This window comes from Melopsittacus undulatus, chromosome 1, assembly GCF_012275295.1.
Source record: "Melopsittacus undulatus isolate bMelUnd1 chromosome 1, bMelUnd1.mat.Z, whole genome shotgun sequence".
Lineage (NCBI taxonomy): Eukaryota > Metazoa > Chordata > Aves > Psittaciformes > Psittaculidae > Melopsittacus > Melopsittacus undulatus.
The window spans coordinates 51,776,472-51,795,686 of NC_047527.1; the positions used below are offsets into that span (position 1 = coordinate 51,776,472).

Here is a 19,215-nt window from a genome sequence, read left to right on the forward strand (position 1 = left end):
TATCTTATAATAGGTGCATTTTTAACAGCAACTGGGCAGACAACCCAGAGTCAGGACTTGTGAGAGGCCCTCATTTTTGCTTCTCCACCTGCTTGGGCTGAAGTGCCACATTTTAGCCTTAGGTCCCCTTGTCATCCAAGGCCAAATCTGGCTGAGCTTGGCCTGCTATTGGGTTTCCTCTCCCCACAGAGCCACTGTGCCTACAGCATCAAGGTTATCTCTGTCTCTCTGGGGCAGCTTGTTTGGGTTTCAGGCTTGGGTTTCAGGCTTGTCCGGGCACTCCAGGGAAAGCAATACACCAGCCTCAGGACCAGGTGATTTTATGCCATGTAGCCCTGTTAAGGTGCACATCATAATTGGTCAGCTTACTCAGCTTTCCACCATATTATGCTTCTTCCTGTGGTCCTGTCTCCTTTCCTGTTGTAGGACCCCACTTGGCAGACACAATCACAGGGACACATCCCCTCTCCCCTCTCCTCTCTAGCAAGAACAGCTTTATCAGGGGCCCAAAAAGACTGGCAGTAAGAAGGGACTGCAGGGATTGACTCTAAAGATGTTGCTGGAGTGCCTTGACTCCCAGCTGCAGCTTCACACATAGTCTTTTAGCATCTGAACTAATGTATGGTTTTAAGGAGAGGTGCTCTGAAATGAGGTGTTGGGGAGTGGTATAGGCATCACCAGATCTCTCAGGGAGCAGCAAAGCATCTCCATCACCACAGATCCACTGGAGAGGAAAAGCCCTGAAAGTCCTGTACTATTTGCTGCAATTTTCATCTAGTAAAAATGTTGCCTGAAGTTTTTTGCATATCTTTTTTAGGGTCCCTTTGAATTTAAATTCACTGCAGATTCCTGTAGCAATACAATTTCTTTTCATCAGCAGAGCTAGCTTCAGCTGTTGTTGGGTATTATTATACCTCAGTGCTTCCTTCCTCTCCCATCAGTGCCTCTATCCTGGAGTTAAATGTCACTTATAGTTTGAGCTATTTGACTGCTAGTTCCCCTGTACCCCAGAATAGCCCAGAAAGACAGGAAAATTTATGGGGAAAAGAACATCAAGTGGCACAAAAGATTGCAGCCCCCCAAATTCTCACTAATAGATGTGAAAGTAGCACAGGATATTTAGGAGAGAGTAATTTGGGCAGAACTGTGTGGTATGACTACTCACACTTGGCAATGTGGGTAGTAAGCAGTCATCCAAGTGGGTTCAGATACCACTGGAAAGTGTCATTGCTGCAGTGAGGGTGGTACCCTTTTGGAAAAGAAAGAGGCCTATCATAATCTCAAAGGGGATATAAAAGTTAACACTTTTTATGAGCATTAACTTCTTTTTCCCTCCTTTTTATTTTTTTAAAGTAAACAAAAAATAAGGACTCACAAGAAAAGTCTTTACCATCATTTTTGCAGTCTGCAGTTTTCTGGTAACTACTGCAGTGAAATCAGAAACATAAAAATAATTAGGAAAACGTCATTTAAATCTGAATTGAAATGATGGCTTCATTGTTTGCTTGTTTCTTCTATAGCTTGCTTGTTTGTTTTTTGAAGTCACTCTTGTTAATTGTCCTGTAGCCATGGTATGAACCAGATAGCCAAGAAAGCTGACATGGTGAAGTTATATACAGCATCCTTGTGACCTTTTTCCAGTGAAGATACGTATCTGTCCAATAAAGCCCAGGCCAAATGACAGTGACAGCTGCCTCGTGGCATTCAGTTTGAATTGAACAGGTTTGCTCACAAGTCAGGAGCAAGTATTTCATTACAGTCTGTGGACCAAGACCAACACAAGCCCCCAGAAGTGAAACTTTCCCTCAGCAGCTATGGAAACTGCCCCAATGGACTGAGATGCACTTCACAGGCTCCTCCTTGTCTCCTTGATTTGACATTCCCGCCTCCTGTAAGCTGTCATCCTCTGTTGGCATTTGTATGTTGGTGTAAGCACTTGCAAGGGAAGAAAACCTCACTTCATCTCTCAGGAGGGATCCAAGGTGTTATGGGAACTGAGCACTCAAAGAACGAGGGGCAAAGAAGCATGTGTTTTATGAGGAGAGGTACAAAGCTGCCTGCATGGGAAGATGCTCTTCTCTCAGGGAAAGAGCCTAAGTCACTGCTGAAACAGGGATTGCGTTATGTCAGCTTGAGCCTTATAATGAAAGGGATGACCAGCACACCTGACTTCGTGTGGGGACTGCCTGAGGTGCAGAAACTGAACCTTTCACACAACCAGCTGGTGGTGATTCCTCCTTCACTGGGGAAACTGGACAGGCTAGTAGTGCTGAACTTGGGTGACAACTGTCTCAAGTACCTGCCTAAAGAGATTGGGCTGCTGAGGAACCTGAAGGTCTTGTTCATCAATATGAATTGCCTGACAGAAGTGCCAGCAGAGCTCAGCTTGTGCAGGAAGCTGGAGGTTTTGAGCCTCTCACACAACTGCATCTCTCAACTGCCTTTGAGCTTCAGCGACCTGACAAGTCTGAGGAAACTGAACCTCAGTAACAACAGGTTTGTGCAAATTCCCCTCTGTGTTTTTGCACTAAGGAATTTAGACTTTTTGCACCTGGGGTCCAACAGGCTTGAAAATATTGCGGACAGTGTCCAGTACCTGGTCAATCTGCAAATCTTTATCATAGAGAATAACAACATACGCAATCTGCCACGATCTCTCTGCTTCATCACCACTCTGGAATTACTAAATGTTGATTACAATGCTATACAGACTGTCCCAGATGACCTCTACCTGCTGCACCAGCTGCCACGCATTGCATGGAACCCAATGGACAAAGGTCTCCACATCACCCACAACCCTTTGTCCCGGCCTCTGCCTGAGATCATAGAAGGGGGGCTGGATGCCCTCTACACCTATCTCAGGAATAAAAAGGAGCACAACTGAGTTTCCACCAAACTTGGGATTAAGCTTGTCATCAAGACTTACTTGTATCGGAACACTTTCCTGCACTGGCACTTCCACTTCATAACGCCCGGATGTTGAAGATTGTGGATGGCTTTAGTAAAGGTTGGAGGAAAGCAAGTAAAGTATGACGGTCTTGATTAACTGTATGAAGAGTAAACTTTCTACAAGTAGCCACCTCTACAACCTTTAGTTCTGGTGTGCTTGGTTTTTTGGGTTGTTTTTTGTTGGGTTTTTTAATGGAAAAAACAAACAACAAATTTGTGATAAAATGTTTGCTCTTTGTTTGACAGAAACAAATTAAGTCAGACTGCTAGGAGTGCAGAAATGTGCATTTGCCAGTTATTAGGTTAGAGGAATATTAATATAAATTGGATTTACTATATGTGATTGCTGTTGCACTTTAACTCCTGCTCACTTCTTCATGCACAGATAAAACACTATATAAACAAACACTGCTATCTAAGTGACTCTCAAGGAAAATGTTCAATTTACTTTCAGTAGTGAATATATCCTGAGCTATATTAGCTCACAGACAGTATATTACTGGCCAGTTCAATACCATTTGTTGTTTACCCCACAGCTCTGTGCTAGACTCTATAAATTACAGGTGAAATTCGCTGCTGGGGAGGTGATTTTCTAGGTTTTCGGAAGACCCCAAACTTCCCCAAAGTCCCTAGTTCCCTTCATGAGACATGCAGCCTTTCCCAAGGAGGCTTCTAGGATGCTGAAAGTGGTTCATCACATCAGCCAAGAGCAGCACCTACATGAAGTCCTTCTCCTTCAAATGAAGGTTGTCAGATGAAGTTGCTCATTACTAGATGAGCAAGTGCACTCCATTCCCCTTCCTGTATCCCTGCAATCAGAGCCATGGAGTAACTTTACTCAGGAGGCAGTACTTCTCTAGAGGTGAAATATTTCTTTCAGGAAAAGCAGTGTCAGACCAGTCACTGGCTTAAGTAAGCGCTTCGAAACCAAATCCTTATTTCTGTGATTTTCAGTATCAGCCAATAGCATAAAATTTAGGTCTTATGTGGTTTCTCATATTGATCTTCTGTGAGTGTCCTTCATCAAAGTTTTATCTGGTAATAAAGAGGCAGTATGAAAGAGCTGTTAACAATTTATGCAACCTGGGTATTTTGTTCCCTCACACCAATGTAAAACAGAAGCAACTCTGTTGAAATCCGTTGAGATAAATGCTTGTAATGGCAGCATAAAAGAGGAATGAGCCTGTAATTCTTGAGCTAATTAAGAGTATTCAAAGCCACTTTTAAAGTGCTTCCTGTCCTATGTCAAATCTCAGGAATCAATGATTACTTTCTAAAACATAATTTGCTCGAAATTATGGAATGCTATGGAAGGCTGAGCCTGCTTCTAGTGAACTTAATGGACATCCCCTGGCTGAGGGAAAATTGCTTCAGCAGAGGTAGAAGAAGCCTGGTAACAGCCAACAATTATGTAATTCATAGGTAGATGCAAGCAGACACAGATGCAGCACCTTTGCCCATGCTAATATTTTAAGTGCAGTATTGAACATAGCAATGAAGAATCGGTGCTCAGAGTATATTCTCCTCTGGGGCTGTTTACCCTGATATTTTATTATATTGAATTGTTTTATGTATCATTTCTTATCTTAATTGAGAATTTCAGTGTTATGCCCAGGAATCACAGTTTCCAAGTGTGCAGTCAAGGACAAATCTTACATTTCTAGCAAACGAGAAACCTTTTTGAAGAGTACATCTGCTTAAGTGTTAAGCAAACAAACAAACAAGGCACGTAAAAAACAGCAAAGGAGTTTTTTTGTGACTCTTTTTACTTAATGTATGTTTCAAATGCAAGATATTTTATATGTGGCTTTACAGACATTTATGTCACCCATGCAATGAGATTTATAGCAAAGTTCCAAGTTTTTAAATGAAGAATGCACCTAATAAATTAAGATGTGATTCAATTAGCGACAAGAAATAAAGCTGCAGTTATTTATAGAAATACCAACAGATAATTCTTGGAGGGGATTAGGCACAGATTATTAACTTTTATAAATGTCCAGTTCATATCCCTAAGCCTGGCATTCATGTAAACACTGCAGTCCTGCAATAGTGCTTTGCAGGAAAATTAAATGCCTATGGCATTAATCACCTGACAAGATTTTCCATATAACAGTATCCAGGATTATATGACACCAGACAGCCGCTGATGTGATCTGACTAGAAGAGGTATGCACAGTCATTTACATGGAAGATGTCAGGCTGGACTGTGTGTGTTCATTAGGATACCACTACAGAGGGTGAGAAAATGTGCATGATTCAAGAAAATGGTCTCCAGACAGGGGATTAAAAAGTAAATTTGACATAATCAAGTGCATCTGGAAAAGCAGATATAATATGAAGTGCAATACCAATAGTTTAAAATTCAATTACTCAATTGAATAATAATAACCTTTTACTCAAGCTAATAAACCTTTGTAAGCATATGAAACACATAAAAGTCTCTGCCTTCTTAAACAGAATAATAAAATTCATTGAATAAATGGTACTTTAATGAATAATTCAGATTTTACCATTAAGAAGATAATTTCTACTGAACTGCTTTAGTCTTTCATTCCTCAACCAAGACCCTTATAAATATCTTTCTTGGAGATACAGAAAATGATCTCACATGACTAAAGGTCATGTTCTGAATTCTACCTTTAAGAAAGACTGTATATCACTGTTAATATATAGAAATATCCATGAGAGGCAAATAAAGACATATGTATTTGCATCTGAGAGGAAGCAAGATAGAGAAAGCAATCAAGAGGCACAGGAGGGAGATAGAAAGTATGATGTCACACCCTAGCCCTAGTTTTGAGCAGGGCATTAGCAAAGAATTGGTGGATCTCAGCATTGTCATCTGATATTAGCTATACACACTACAGGGAATAAAGGATCTGAAACTCTTCAGGGACTGTAGTCATATCTCATAATATATGATGACAGTACCACTTCTATGTGTATATTAAATGATACAGTTTTGACTTACAAAATTTCAGAGACCTATACACAGAGTGTTATATTTGTTGCTAGTACTCATTGAAGTTTTCTCACCTGAAGCTCACAAAAGCATAACTTTGGATGCATCTATTATTTTTATTGTTATTGATGGTGTTGGTCTTCAAAGGAATGGAAGGAGTGGGATCCACTTGTGCAAAAGGGTACTCTCTTGGCAGGGTGACTTTTCTGTGGTTACTGCTCAAAGAAGCTCTCAAAGAGCTTAGAAGAATTCTTGATGTGGATGAAACAAAGGGCAAAGCACAAGAACAAAGTCGAAAGAATATAATCAGGGGTCAAAAGGTTGGGATAAATGTGGTATACAACAGGGCTATACAATTTGTTCCCCAGCTATTATCAAATACACTGGTGGTACTTTTGGTGAGGTGAACAGATTCTATCTATTTTTATTCTAAATCGAAAAGAAAACGTCTGTGAAAAGTTTCAAGTCTAGTCAACAAACAAAGCCTTTGAAAACTGGAAGGTTTCCGGTTCTTGGCCTACCCAAAGTTAGTGGCTTCAACTTTGACTGAAAGGAAAATGTTTTCATCTGAAGTGTTGCTGTAACATCTTACTGGAAGTTAAAGCTGAAATGAGTTGTACCTGCTGCTCTGGGGTTACTGGGCAAACCTGCTACGTGGGCAAACTTCCTTATGCACTTGTGACTTCCCAAAGTCTATTGCAATGTCCCAGAAACCCCATGGGGCACCCATGGACCCATTGTCTGGCCAGGAACACCAGCCTGTTATGTGAGCTTAGCAGCAAGAACTACAAAGACCAATTTCTAAGATGCTCTGGGATGGCATTCCAAAAAAGAATTCTTCAGAATCCAGATGGAAGCTAGTAAAATTTGGGTTAAATATGTTATGATTATTATTATGGTTGAAAAATGTCAACTTTTTTTTTTCTAATTTGCCAATATTTTCTCCATAGTTTTCTTCATTTTCATGATTTTTTTTTTTTTTGGTCAAACTCAAGAACAGTTCTTAGGTATTTTTGCTATAACAATATGCAGTCTGCAGCTTAAATTTTTTTGGCTAGAAAAGAATTAATTTCTTATTACTATGCTGTAGCTTCAGGAAACCATATCCTTCAGTTAGTATTTTTAAGAACTTTACACTCATCATTTAAGTGAAGGAGGATGCACCAAAGAAGTGTTGCATTGATCCTGAAGAGATCTGAACATGTTCTCTACTTTGCTAGACCAGCACATTACTTGAAAAAAAAAACCAAACATATCACATCATATAATTTACACAAGTAGAAAAATCATTGATACTTCAGCTTATGTCCTTAACCAAAGGAAAAAAGAAGCTTCTAAGGCCTTCAGCAGATGAGAGCTAAATAAAGGTAAATAAAGACTAGATAAAGAAAGAAAGCAAGGAAAGTGAACTAAACATCTGGTCAGTATGGTTTCACCAAATTCCAAGGGTAAATTTGCTGCAGAACCTTCAGATGATAGCTCTTGAGTGATTCAAGGAGTGCTTCAGTCTGCCTTGCACAGTTCCGTTAAGCATAATTAATAGGTATGAAAATAATTATATAAAATTAACACTATATAAGGGGTTTTTAAATATCAAGAAGATAGTCATATTATTATGTCACATGTGTTTCTATAGTCCACATACGTGGGAGCTGAAATACTGAAACACCTACAGCCAAAGGAAAACTGCTGACTGTATAGAAGGGCCTGCATTTATATGAGAATATATACATTTACTATTTTATATATGGCAATAAAAAAAGATTTAAAGACTCAATAGATATTTAAATGGGTATGAAGCTTTAGATATATTGGGACAGAGATACACTTTAATATTCATATGTGGAGTAAGCCTGAAAATCCTTTTATAAAACTGCATAATCCTTTCTCTGTACAAGTAAGAGGCAGAATAATAATTATAAAAGATGAAAAAAGAGACACTGAAGCAGGCCTCTTTAGAAATGTATTAGGTTATCTAAACACCCTGAATATCCCAAGAGGAAATCAAATTCACATAAAGATTTTTTTAAAGTGGGAATTACATAGGAAATATTTTTCTCCCTCCCAGCAATCCAGAGGAAAGCAGACTGCTGACAATATTACTTTTACACTCTTCTTTCTCTCCCATAACCCTGTTGATTCCATGTGTTTGTGTGTGGTGCATTAAAGGCCAAGCAGCCTTCAAAAAGCATCCCTCATCACTGTCTTCTGCAACCCAGTGATACTGACAAGTGTCCTGCACCGATACAACCACCTACTGCAGTGAAAAACTTTGCAGGGTTTAGTGACAAAGCCTGAAATTCATACTCCCATGTATGTGGAGTCACATCATGCATAGCTAAAAAGGTGGTTTCCATTGAAGCAGGAAGTGTAGCAACAGTTTTAGAAAAGGTCACTGCAAATTATGCTGCCTCATAAAGAGAGCTTACCCAGGCAGACTGAAAAGAAGACCAAAGGGCAGAGCTTTATGTTTTCCTGGGGCTCAGAGGAGTTTCAGATACCGTAAGTTCATTGATGTATAACCTCTTTTAATTTTCACTTCCCAGACATAAACAAATAATAAATTTCTCTTTTCTTTTTTTTTTTAAAATACAACTCTTTGAGGGAAACATATCTTGCTCCATTCTATGCTGGATTTGATGTCCAGCCTCTGCATCCTGGGTGTATTCACAGAAACAGCAAATTGCTTTTCCCCTCCTGCAAAGCCAGTGTTGACAGGTGGTGAGGGTGGGTGTGAAAATGTACCAACTGGCCAATCCCTTACCCGTACACAAGGAGGGCAGGACAGGGGAGGCTGGCAGGCTCTACAACCACCGGCCATGAGACTGGTAACCTACCCAAAACAGGCTCCATGATCACAACACCAACCTTATGCGCCTACCTTAGAGGTTTCAGACAGTGGTTAGTATCCGGACACAGTTTCTATGGTTGATAGGGAAAGATACACGCATTACTCCTGGGACGCGCTGGAAAAGAAGTACTGCTCTAATGCCCCGTGTTGTCTCAGGGTCTCACTTTGCTGGCCAGAAATTGCCCCAGGATGTCTGCAGACTAATTTAGGTATCTGAAGCAAGGCCAGTGAAGCTGTAGTGTACAAATATTTTCCTTTGACTTACAAATACCTCCCTTTGCCTGGCCTTCCCTCTGCAGCATGCATGCAAAGGACATGAAGGACTCTCTCTCAATATAGTATAACATTCAGAATTTCTGAGTAGGGCTAGAAGATACATCAGAAAAGCACCAACGGACCTATAACACTCTGTGCCAAATGCTTTCAATGGCATAAAATTCTCACTAGCTATTAAAATGCTCCATCTCAAAACAGGGGTAAGCAGGACATTTAAAAGAACCCTCTGTAGTTTTTAGAGGTGGCATTCCAAAATCAGCTAAAAAAAATATTTACCAAGTGAGTAACAGCAAAATTACAGTAAAAAAAAAAAAATCACTTCCTTCTAGAAAACAAAGCTATTTTCATTACACTTTCCTGGCTTGGTTTTGGTCCTTTTTGTTTTTAGAAACATAATGGAAGTCTCTGTATGTATATATGGGGGGTTGTATTGTTCATGGTATTTGTATTCCCCTATAGGGAAAAGAGAGTCTATCGGTAGTTCCTAAATTGTTTGCCTGTGCAAGCAAGTCCCTCTGCCTGTAAATGGCACCATTAGTGAGAGAGAGCTGAAGAATCCAGAAGAATAAAACCTTCACTTTGGGAAATTCATTCAACTGAATGTAACTTGGTTAAGATAGTGCTTTTCCATAGCCGTTTCTGTGCACAAGCATCCTGTATATCTTTCACTTATATCACACTTACCTTCTTTTTCCAGTTGGAAAATAACACTGTAAAGAGCAGATTGTAACATGGTGTTTGTGTGTTCTGTCCACATACAAATTAAGTTAAATATATTAACCTTGAATTCAGTTCATTAAAGAAAAAAACCATCTGAGCATGTATGCGTGTGCATTTGTGTGTGCATATGTTTGGAGGTATTCGGGAGGTTTTTACAAATCTTTGCAATGTTGTATCTGACTGAAAAGTAGCATATTCCACTGTAAATGAAATGCTGGTAATTTAGCTTCAAAATAGGATTTAAGACACATGGTGGTAAATTACGTTGCTTTTGACTCTAGGACATGAGGGGTTTTGGGTGTTTTTAAGTATTAGGTAACACAAAATCCATTAGGACTTTTACTAAGCAATGTGGGATTTAAAACATGGGAGAATTTGGATTAGTCTGTGTTATTTTGATCAATAATCATACAAGTAGGTACATTAATTTTCTGTTAATCACTAAAGGTTTAGTAGCTCTTGCAGTGAACTATTTGAAATTCATTCTTTAACCCATCAAATAAGAAAAGAAGTTAAATTCTACACAGCCTGATCTGCCTAAGAAAATGTACAGATCTGACACCAAACTGAGTACTTTTGGAGTTCAGTTTGGCACAGATATTTTTAGAAGGCTCAAATGGAAAAGTTCGGACAATTTTGCCACCCAATTGTCTGGGCTACTCCTAGAGACAAGTGGTGATCCTCCAGAGGCTGGAGAATGGAAAGCAAATGAGTGCCCTTAGTTACACTTGGTAAGTTTTCAGTTTCACAAAGCCCATATCAGGGATAGATTTGATTCGTTTCCTGTTTGGCTCAAAGTTATGAATTTATAGTGGTTAAGATGGTTCGTCTTCCTTGGACTGGCTTGCAGATATTAAAGTGCATGGGTGAGAAAATTCATCCAGCATGTCCAAATCCTCATAAGGACTAGCCTTAGAGGAGGATATGGAAATTTACAAGGGACTCAGAATTCTCCCTGGTGTATCAGGGGTGTCCATTAGAGACTCTATTTAATGTTCTTAGGCTAGACTAATATGTTGCAAAGCAGTGACATTTCAAACCTAATCTGTGAAGCTAATAGCTCTTCTCAGTAAGTCATTTTCACATTTACATCACTTTAGCATAGCCAAGATTTGGATAAAGATAAGTATTGCTTTTTTTCTTGCCAGTGTAGCCAGGGTGATGAGTCACCAAACTGGGATTTCTGCAACAGTCCCCCCTCACTCTAGTAAACCCCAAAACAACAACTGGCTATTCTGAGCATGACCTAAGCTTGTGTGTATATTCAACAACAAATACACAGCAGAAATGCCTCATGTTTGCCTTGCCACGGTTCATATCAGCAACAGTATATTTTAAAATATCAAATACATAATAAACATAAAGGGGGCAAGGGGAAAAGAATTACCACTTTAGAAGCTACTGCTGGCATCTAGTCTCTCTAGAAAGAAGCCAGGGCAGCTGAAGTACAATTTCTTCTATACTAGCTATCTGCATTTTCTCATTAACTCTGTCGCTTTTTTCTTTTCATTTGTCCTTTCTTTGTTTTATTATATTGTCTCTTTTCTACTGCTACCCACTCTATTTCTTTTTTTTTTCTTTTACCTCTTTGTTTCATATTAATGAGTTGCAACATTTTTAATTAAAGTTGAGGGCTTGACTGATGCCAGTTCAACCCTCCTTTTCAGAATTTGCCCTTCAAAACAAGTTAATCATTAGCAGAGGCCTTTCTTCATCAACTACACTGAGGGATGACCACAACAAAAAAGGGGAAAAGGAAACAAAAGAAGAAAAAACCAAATAGAATAAGTGAAAAATGGCAAACAAGCCTCAGGAAGCAGTAACTAGCCAGAAGAGCAGAATATACTTAGCACTTAGTGGCATTTTTCTGTGCCCCTGTAGCTCATAAATACTCAGTCTCTAATACAGTTCAAGACCGACATTTATGTTAACCAGTTACCAAAGGGCTATTGCAAATATTCAAGACATAGGAAAGAGTCTGTACACAACTGTGAACAAACAACAAGTCCTGTCCTCACCTGATTTATAATCCAGAGATCCCTACAAAGCTCTACATGAATTCACTGCCTCTGTTACTTGTATTTTGGAAATGAGGAATTTTTGGTCCCCCTGGTTGTCGTATTGCTACACAATGATTTAGAAACACATAAAAGCAGGAAGAGAGTCACTTGCCTAGCTCTAGATTTTGCCATGTGCTGTAGATGGTGAGATTTATGTCTAGTTCACCATTTCTGCTGTATAAATACTCCTGCCTGCCTCACTCCCTTTCACCTGTGTGTAATACATTCCTACTCTTAGGTATCAGTCCTTTAAAAGTTGTTGTATGAATCTGGAGCAAGGATGCATAGCCACGATTTACAAAGAAAGAGTGGTGACAATCACACTGTTCACAGAAAGAGGAAGAAAAAAGGTAGGATAAAGAAAAGGAGGACAACAAGATCCAGTAAAGAAACACGAATTTGCTTGCCTAGTTTGGACTGACTCAGCTGATGTGCATATGCAGTGTGATGCTCAGCACTGCCTTGCCGTAACTGTCAGGCAATTAGGGGTTTGGGGCTTTCCTTGAATGGGGTACTCACCCCAGCACAGCAGGACCAAGAGAACTGTCCCTACAAGCCTCACCTTTTATTGAGTACAGTCAGAATGGTAGGCATTCAGAAGTAAAGAGGGACAGACCTGGTGTACATAGGATCTTATGGTATAAGGTACGATAACAGCATGATAGTGTAATTTATCCACATTCTGAAAAGAATCAGTCAGGGTTGAAAATAATGATGTTGCTTACTGTTGGGTGCTTGAACGGGCAGCCAGCTCCATGGAAGGTGGTGCTGCATCAGTTTTGCATTTAAGGGAAGGGTACAAAAAGTCTTCTGCCTCTAACGACAACCTCCTGTTTCAGGATCCTGAAAATCAGAGATAGATTTGAGCCAACCATACCAGTTTAGAAGTAGTTTGTCAGCCTGACACTACAAAACATAAATAAAACCACTGTACAGTGTCACTGAATACATGCAGTTAGAGTCTTATGACATAAAAGCAGGCAAATATTATGACTAGAAGGGCATTTTAATATATGATACTTATACATGGTCATTCAATGTTGAATATATGAATTATTAAGCAGGATATAATCCCCCTATTAACATGAAAATGTTCACATTTTTAATCTAGAGATCTCACTGATGAGGCATGATTGTTCAACATCCTAGAAGGCAGCTTTCTAAATTATGTTATTCCCCATGGCAAGTGAAGGACAGATCACAGACTTAATAGAGCATTTTTGTTTTTCCTGATGAACAATGGGATTTACATTTCAGCCCTCCAGCAAGGAGAATTACTCATGATACCTTCTAAATTAGTACCACATCATAAGTTGCACCCAGGGTACCTCCTAAATTAACAAGGAATATATTTAGGAATCCCTGAAAGGCTTATTATCTTCTGTCTAATATATCATCATCACTGCATATAACTCCCCACATTGTGTACCCACCCCTTCTTCTAGTGAAAGATTCCCATAGGTTAAACAGGGCATTGCAGAGGTCCATTTCTTGCTTCCCATTATACTTCTGTATCTGCAGAGAAATTAAGACTAACTGCGAAAGAATTGTTCCCCTGGCCTTTCAGTTTATGTGCTGTGGAATAACAACAGAATTGCCATTCCATTATGTTATCATTTCTATTTGATATAAAAGTAAATGCTATATTCATAACCCCACCTAGAGACGAAAAACAGCTGTCATTCCAAGGTTAGGATATTTGCTTCTGTATCCCAAGCCCTCCTGGCTGTTTTAGATATCTATGCTGCTGCAGTCATCTTTGAGCTGCCCATACACCTCTGTGTCACCACTCAGGATAACGGCAGAAACAGCATGGGGAGAAGAAGTGCTGATCTGACAGTTCGTGTTGGGAAGTAGCTGCTCATTAACATGCTCTCAGTCTGTCATACTTTTGAGATGCTGGTCAAAGGTGTTTGCAAAGCTGGAAATCAGGATATGTGGATGTCTTCAGCTTTGCCTGGGCTAAGAATTTAACCCACTGCTGACAAAGCACATCAGCAGCTTTAATAGCTGGAGCAGCAGTCACAAAGATTTAGCCAGAGCATGGAGATACTACTAACAACTTCACACAGTCCCCCAGCCCTTGTCTGAGTTCCCCCACTGTCTGCTTGGACAGTCTCAACAGTTGTTACTGTTGCTAATGCCAGTTCATCCCTTCATCCCAAGTAGAAGGCTTCTGGCAGCAGAAAACTGTTTCTAGGCGAACTGGATCTCTGCAGGCATTTGCTGTAACAAAGATGCCTGAGCCGGTGCCTGGTGGTCTCTGGCTGGGGTTACAGTGATTCCTTATTTCCCTGAGGCAGTTCCCTTGGCTGCCTTTCCAGCAGAGACCTCACTGAAGTTCAGCTACTTCCGCTCAGCAGGTGTAGGGCACAGCAAATGCTGAATCTTCTGGCTTCAGAAGGAACATATATTACTTTATTCAGTTGTTGTTGTGCTGGCTAGAATAACTCACACCTATGAGCTTTTAATACTGTTCTCAAATGTAGCTAACAAGCATGGCACAAAGATGGACATCATCTTGGAAATGGGTGGCCAAGAATTTGCACAATAGGAGGTTGGGGTTTTTTCAGACTCACAAGAAGACATATATTATATTTCTTTCTGGAGGTACCTTCCAGCTGCTCAGTGAGGTAAAAAGAAACAAGTCTATCTATAGACTCTCTGCTACTTCTTTTGTGAGCTGCCACCATCTGCATTATAAACATTTTAACAAAGACACATTGAGCTAAATTTAACCCCATGACTTTGATGAGTTTAGTCCACTGACTGTGGAGGAAAATACAGAGCTGAGTCTTGTTTTTGGTTAAGCTCATGAGTACAAAGAACTCTCTCAAAAACTGCCACTGTGGGACCTCAGCCAGCAGAGGCCCATAACCAAATAATGGGAACTTGTTATCACTCTTTGATTATAAGTATCTGTTGGCTAAATATACACAAAACTAGTACCCCTTATTTTTAACAGATAATCTTGTTGCATCTGTTTTCAAAGAGCAAAGTTTCCACTCTCCATTTTTGAAGGTCCCACTAACTCAGTTAAATATGGTAGATTGAATTCCAGAATGACTAAATTTGATTTGTAACCAGAATCAGATCAACAGATTTTTCTTATCTCAGTGCAAATGTCCCTCGTCTATGTGAATTAGAACTCCCAGTCAACTCTGAGTTGACTGTTACAGACTCCCAGGATTCAATTTCTTGAGCAGGAGACAGTATAGATTAGTTTGATTTATAATAAATTTTAACCCTCCCAAGGTAGCTGCCCACAGGAGGAGATCTTAAAATACAGGAGTCAGATACTGAGGTTAATAATTAATGTGAAGCCTCCATATCGTATAGCTATTCCAATCTAAAGTAATCATATAAAGTTGCAAGAAGCCAAAAAAGAGGCAGAAAGAAAGTCACAAGAAATACATCCTTAATGGAGCCTACGTGTCCTAAGGCAGAGATTCAGGTACCTTAGCAATGGAGTATGTGTTCATTCATTACCATGCAGAAGTTGACTTCAGTTCTTGGAACTCATCTCTCTTCAAAGCAAACACCACATCACCAGTTTTACCCTTTTCTGAAATTCAAATATAGACCCTTGATTGCAAAGGTAAGGTCTGCAATATGAAGCATCTCCGAGTTACCACAGAGCATCTGCTGCCCCAGAATCCCACACCGTTTAGTTCCAAAAACACTGCTCCTCCATGCACTGTTAATGAGCCTGGGAACAGTAGAAAAGGACATAGAGGACAGCTTGGAAGTCTGCACATTAACAGGAAACTGAAGTTCAACACCTACAGCAGACAAATTACAGGAATTCTGTAGCACATGTGTAAAATGAATAGGTGCCGGAGCAATGGTCTAATAGGGAAAATGAGCAGATGCTGTAGCATGTCAAGAACATCCTTTTTCCTACAAAGTTTCAGAAGAGGAATGTCCTAGTGTGGGATTTTTTTTTTTTTTTTAAATGGGACCTATTAAATGCAACACCACCTGGGCTCATGATGTTAGACTATCCATCCTGCAAAATGTCCTTAGGGAGTAAGTTGAGCATTCAGAGGGATGTCATAGGACAGGAAATCACTTTATCAAAAGTCCATTCCTACACTGCCCTGGACATGTTTGTAGGAAACTCTTTTAAAATGTAAGCATGCTTGAGTAAAGGCTAAAAAGTATTACCTGTATAAATGTGGGTGTGTGGATTACAGACTTAAATCCACCAGAATTGTGCATGGAGTGGCTACACTTGTATTTTATGGGTTCTGTCAGGTTCAGTCCATAGAAAAGAGTTTTTAGAGCTATGATGAAAGGCAATATAAAAATTCATAGTATTGATTAGACTTTTCTGTTATAATCGCTTCAGATAATATAATGTATAAAGGTATTCAGAGATGCAATAAGCACTGTGAAAAGAACTGTGTATAAAAATATGGATTAAAGCTGACATCAAATTTCCATGAGTAACAGAAAGCCCTTTTACAAGGTGGCAGAAGTGCCTCATAGAAAACAGACTGGACAGCAGCCATTTGGTTGCTTACGCGTTCATGATACGTCTCCCTGATGGACTGCTTTATAGTGGACTGATCCTTCACAACTGGCTGAGCACAGGGTCCTGCTATGCCAAGAGAGAGAAAACCTGCTTTATAATGGGCACTTGTGAAACAGGAATGTTTTTTTCAGGAGGCCTGTATACATATTTGGGAACAAGGGCTGCGCCAGAGGAAAGGCTGGGTTTCATCCTGCCCTCCTCACTCAGTGCTACATTGTGGATTTCAGATCTGCTATCTCCGCATCAGAGCAGAGCTTGCTTTCACAGAGGAGTATGCGGCAGATGGCACTGTTGCTTTAGCAGTCCTGCAACAGTCTCTTTTTTTTTTTTTTTTCCCCCTTTGTAGGAAGTCCCAGGCAAATTTTTCCTACCTCCTTCTGTGGGATTTTACCCCATTCTCTGTGATCATGTCCATCCACACCTGAGCACAGTGCTGCAGCACCAGGGTCTCTTGGTGCAAGCGTCTTCTCCTGGGCAGCCCCTACATCCACCCCACTCGTTGCTTAAGACCACACTAACTCCTGGCAGTTGGTTTATATAGGGAAAAACTTACATTTGCATAATAATTTATTCCCACTGGTTCCCTTGTATGCCCAATTTAATTAGTTTGTAACATTTCAGTGGTGTTTTTCTCAGACGTTAATAGCATGTTGGGGAAGCTGAGCACGTTTCTGCCATGTCTTTTCACTTGCAGTGCACACAGACTTTTATCTAACTTTGTCTCAGTGATATTTTTCTTTCTTTTTTTCTTTTTTTTTTTTTCATGCTAGATGCCTTGATGCTTATTTCCATTCATTTCACAATTGTTATGCCAAACAGTTTTTTAAGAGGCTAATATTTCTGGGTTTCCCTTACCCCTTTATTGTCAGTCATTTAGATGTTAAATTAGTTTAGACTTTCCTAGATGTGTTTTAATTAGATACTTGTTTATTTACCACTAGTTGCATATGCATGAGGTGGCTTTTTAATGCACTCCTATCCTGAAAGCTGCTGAAAGCTTCTACTGAAATCAACCAGCATCAAGGCAACTGGAAACTTACTGGAGATTTAGTCGTTAAAACAAGATAACTGAGGAATTGCAACTGCTTTATGTCTATCTTGGCAAATGCTCACCCAGACAGGATTCTGCCCTGTTATAAAGCACAGACTTGGTGCCCAGATGTGACCCTCTGAGGTGCTTGGTCACCTGTGTGGAAACCAACCCCCACCATTTGAAACCATTTCTACAAAAAAAAATAGAGTCTGGTGTTTGAGATCTGGGAGGTAAACATCCCACAAGGGGAATGGGAGCCACCTAGTGCAGTTAATAGGAAACCCCGGGCACAGTGGAGAGTCTGAATCACAGCAACCAGCACAGGTCCTGTTGCCTGAACCAAAGTTGCAGGCAAGATCTGCTGTGCCCCTGGGTCTGACAGGTAGGATGCTTGCCTGAAGCTAGTGACCCACATTTTTCTTGTGCTTGAGCTGGACATGTATCACTGGTTTTCTCTGGAACATGGCACATGGTTCTGGTATGTACATTGTATTTGTCTGAGAAGCAGGAAACCTTCCCCCCAGGCTGAGATTGTTCTTACCTATTTTTACCCCTTCCTGTGGAAGTGGTGGAATAGCAGAGAAAGAAATGTGACTTTCTTTCTCTACAATATAAAAGCAAGCCTGACTTGAGATCCTGGATCCCCTCACGTGCTTAAGGCATTTCTAATCTTTGGACCAGCTTCCCAGCACTTTGGATCAAAAAAGAGGCACTTGGTAAAGGTGTCACCAGGATTAAGTGACTGCTGAGTGCCAGTGTCATAAAGAGTTTTTAAATTAGGCACTAAATCCTGTTTTGGTAGCTGAAGTTATGTCTATGCTGTGGAAGTCAAGAGTTCTTCCCACCTTCTGCTGTTGAGAAAAACCATAATCATGTGCTGCTGCCATTCTGAGACAAACCTTTCTGTCCATCATACTTTTGTGGAGTCCCTCTGTGCCCTGAGTTTTCGACAGGGTGATGCAGTGAAAATCAGCATAGATTCGGTCTAAATGTGTAGGCACAAGAATTACTGAAAGTACTACCTTCCTCATCACTTTTCCCTTGTATATTTGAGGTAGAAGCATATTTGAGCCAATTAAGATAGACAGCCATTTAAGATAGACAGATTTTTGTGTCCCTCTGAAGCCCACACATCTTCCAGAATTTTAAATCTAAATAAACCTTGAGGCAAGAAAGTTAAAACATAATCCTTGGGGATGCACATGGGGGCAATGGACTGGCTGAATCAGAAACATATATTACTCTGGGTGCAGGAACTTCCTGGCTGCCAGAACAACTGAAAGTATAGGAACTACTAATTTGGTGTGAAATTCTGAAAGTCTGTGATGTCCTCTTGTCACTCTGTAAATGTTCAGTCTTTTGTTGCAGGAGTAAATTGACATGAAATACCTGTCTATGTTCTCCCTTCAGTTTTCCTGGAAGCACAGGATTGCTCCTTACACCACAGAAATGTCCATTCTCTTTAGACACGAAGTGTTGCCCTTTTGGTTTGTTGCTGTCTGAATTTAGCCAAAAATTAATCTTTAAATCATCACAACTATGAAAGCAATCTCAAGAAAAAAATGTGTGTATGTTTTCTAGGAGAATGAACATGAAAGATAAATCAGGCAAAACAAAGCAAAATAAATGCAAAAACTGTAGACTGAATTATGTAATCCTTACTCACATGAATATTAACTGGAACTCTTCACATGAGTAGACATTGCAAAAGCAAATCAGTATCTCATAGGTTTGCTTTTGTTTGAAGACAGCTGGAAAACAATGTATTCTTTAATGACATATGGATGTTAATACAAATTGCATACTCTCCACTAATCAAATACT

The 19,215-nt window shown here is 39.9% G+C and overlaps 1 protein-coding gene across 1 annotated transcript; it reads left to right on the forward strand.

Annotated features, from left to right (window-relative positions):
* Positions 1 to 1,839: 1,839 nt before the first annotated feature.
* LRRC30 (leucine rich repeat containing 30) lies at positions 1,840 to 2,884 on the forward strand. The gene is given in 2 exon segments (XM_005155193.2): positions 1,840 to 1,923; positions 1,925 to 2,884. Coding segments are annotated over 2 exon segments (1,044 nt in total).
* Positions 2,885 to 19,215: the final 16,331 nt, after the last annotated feature.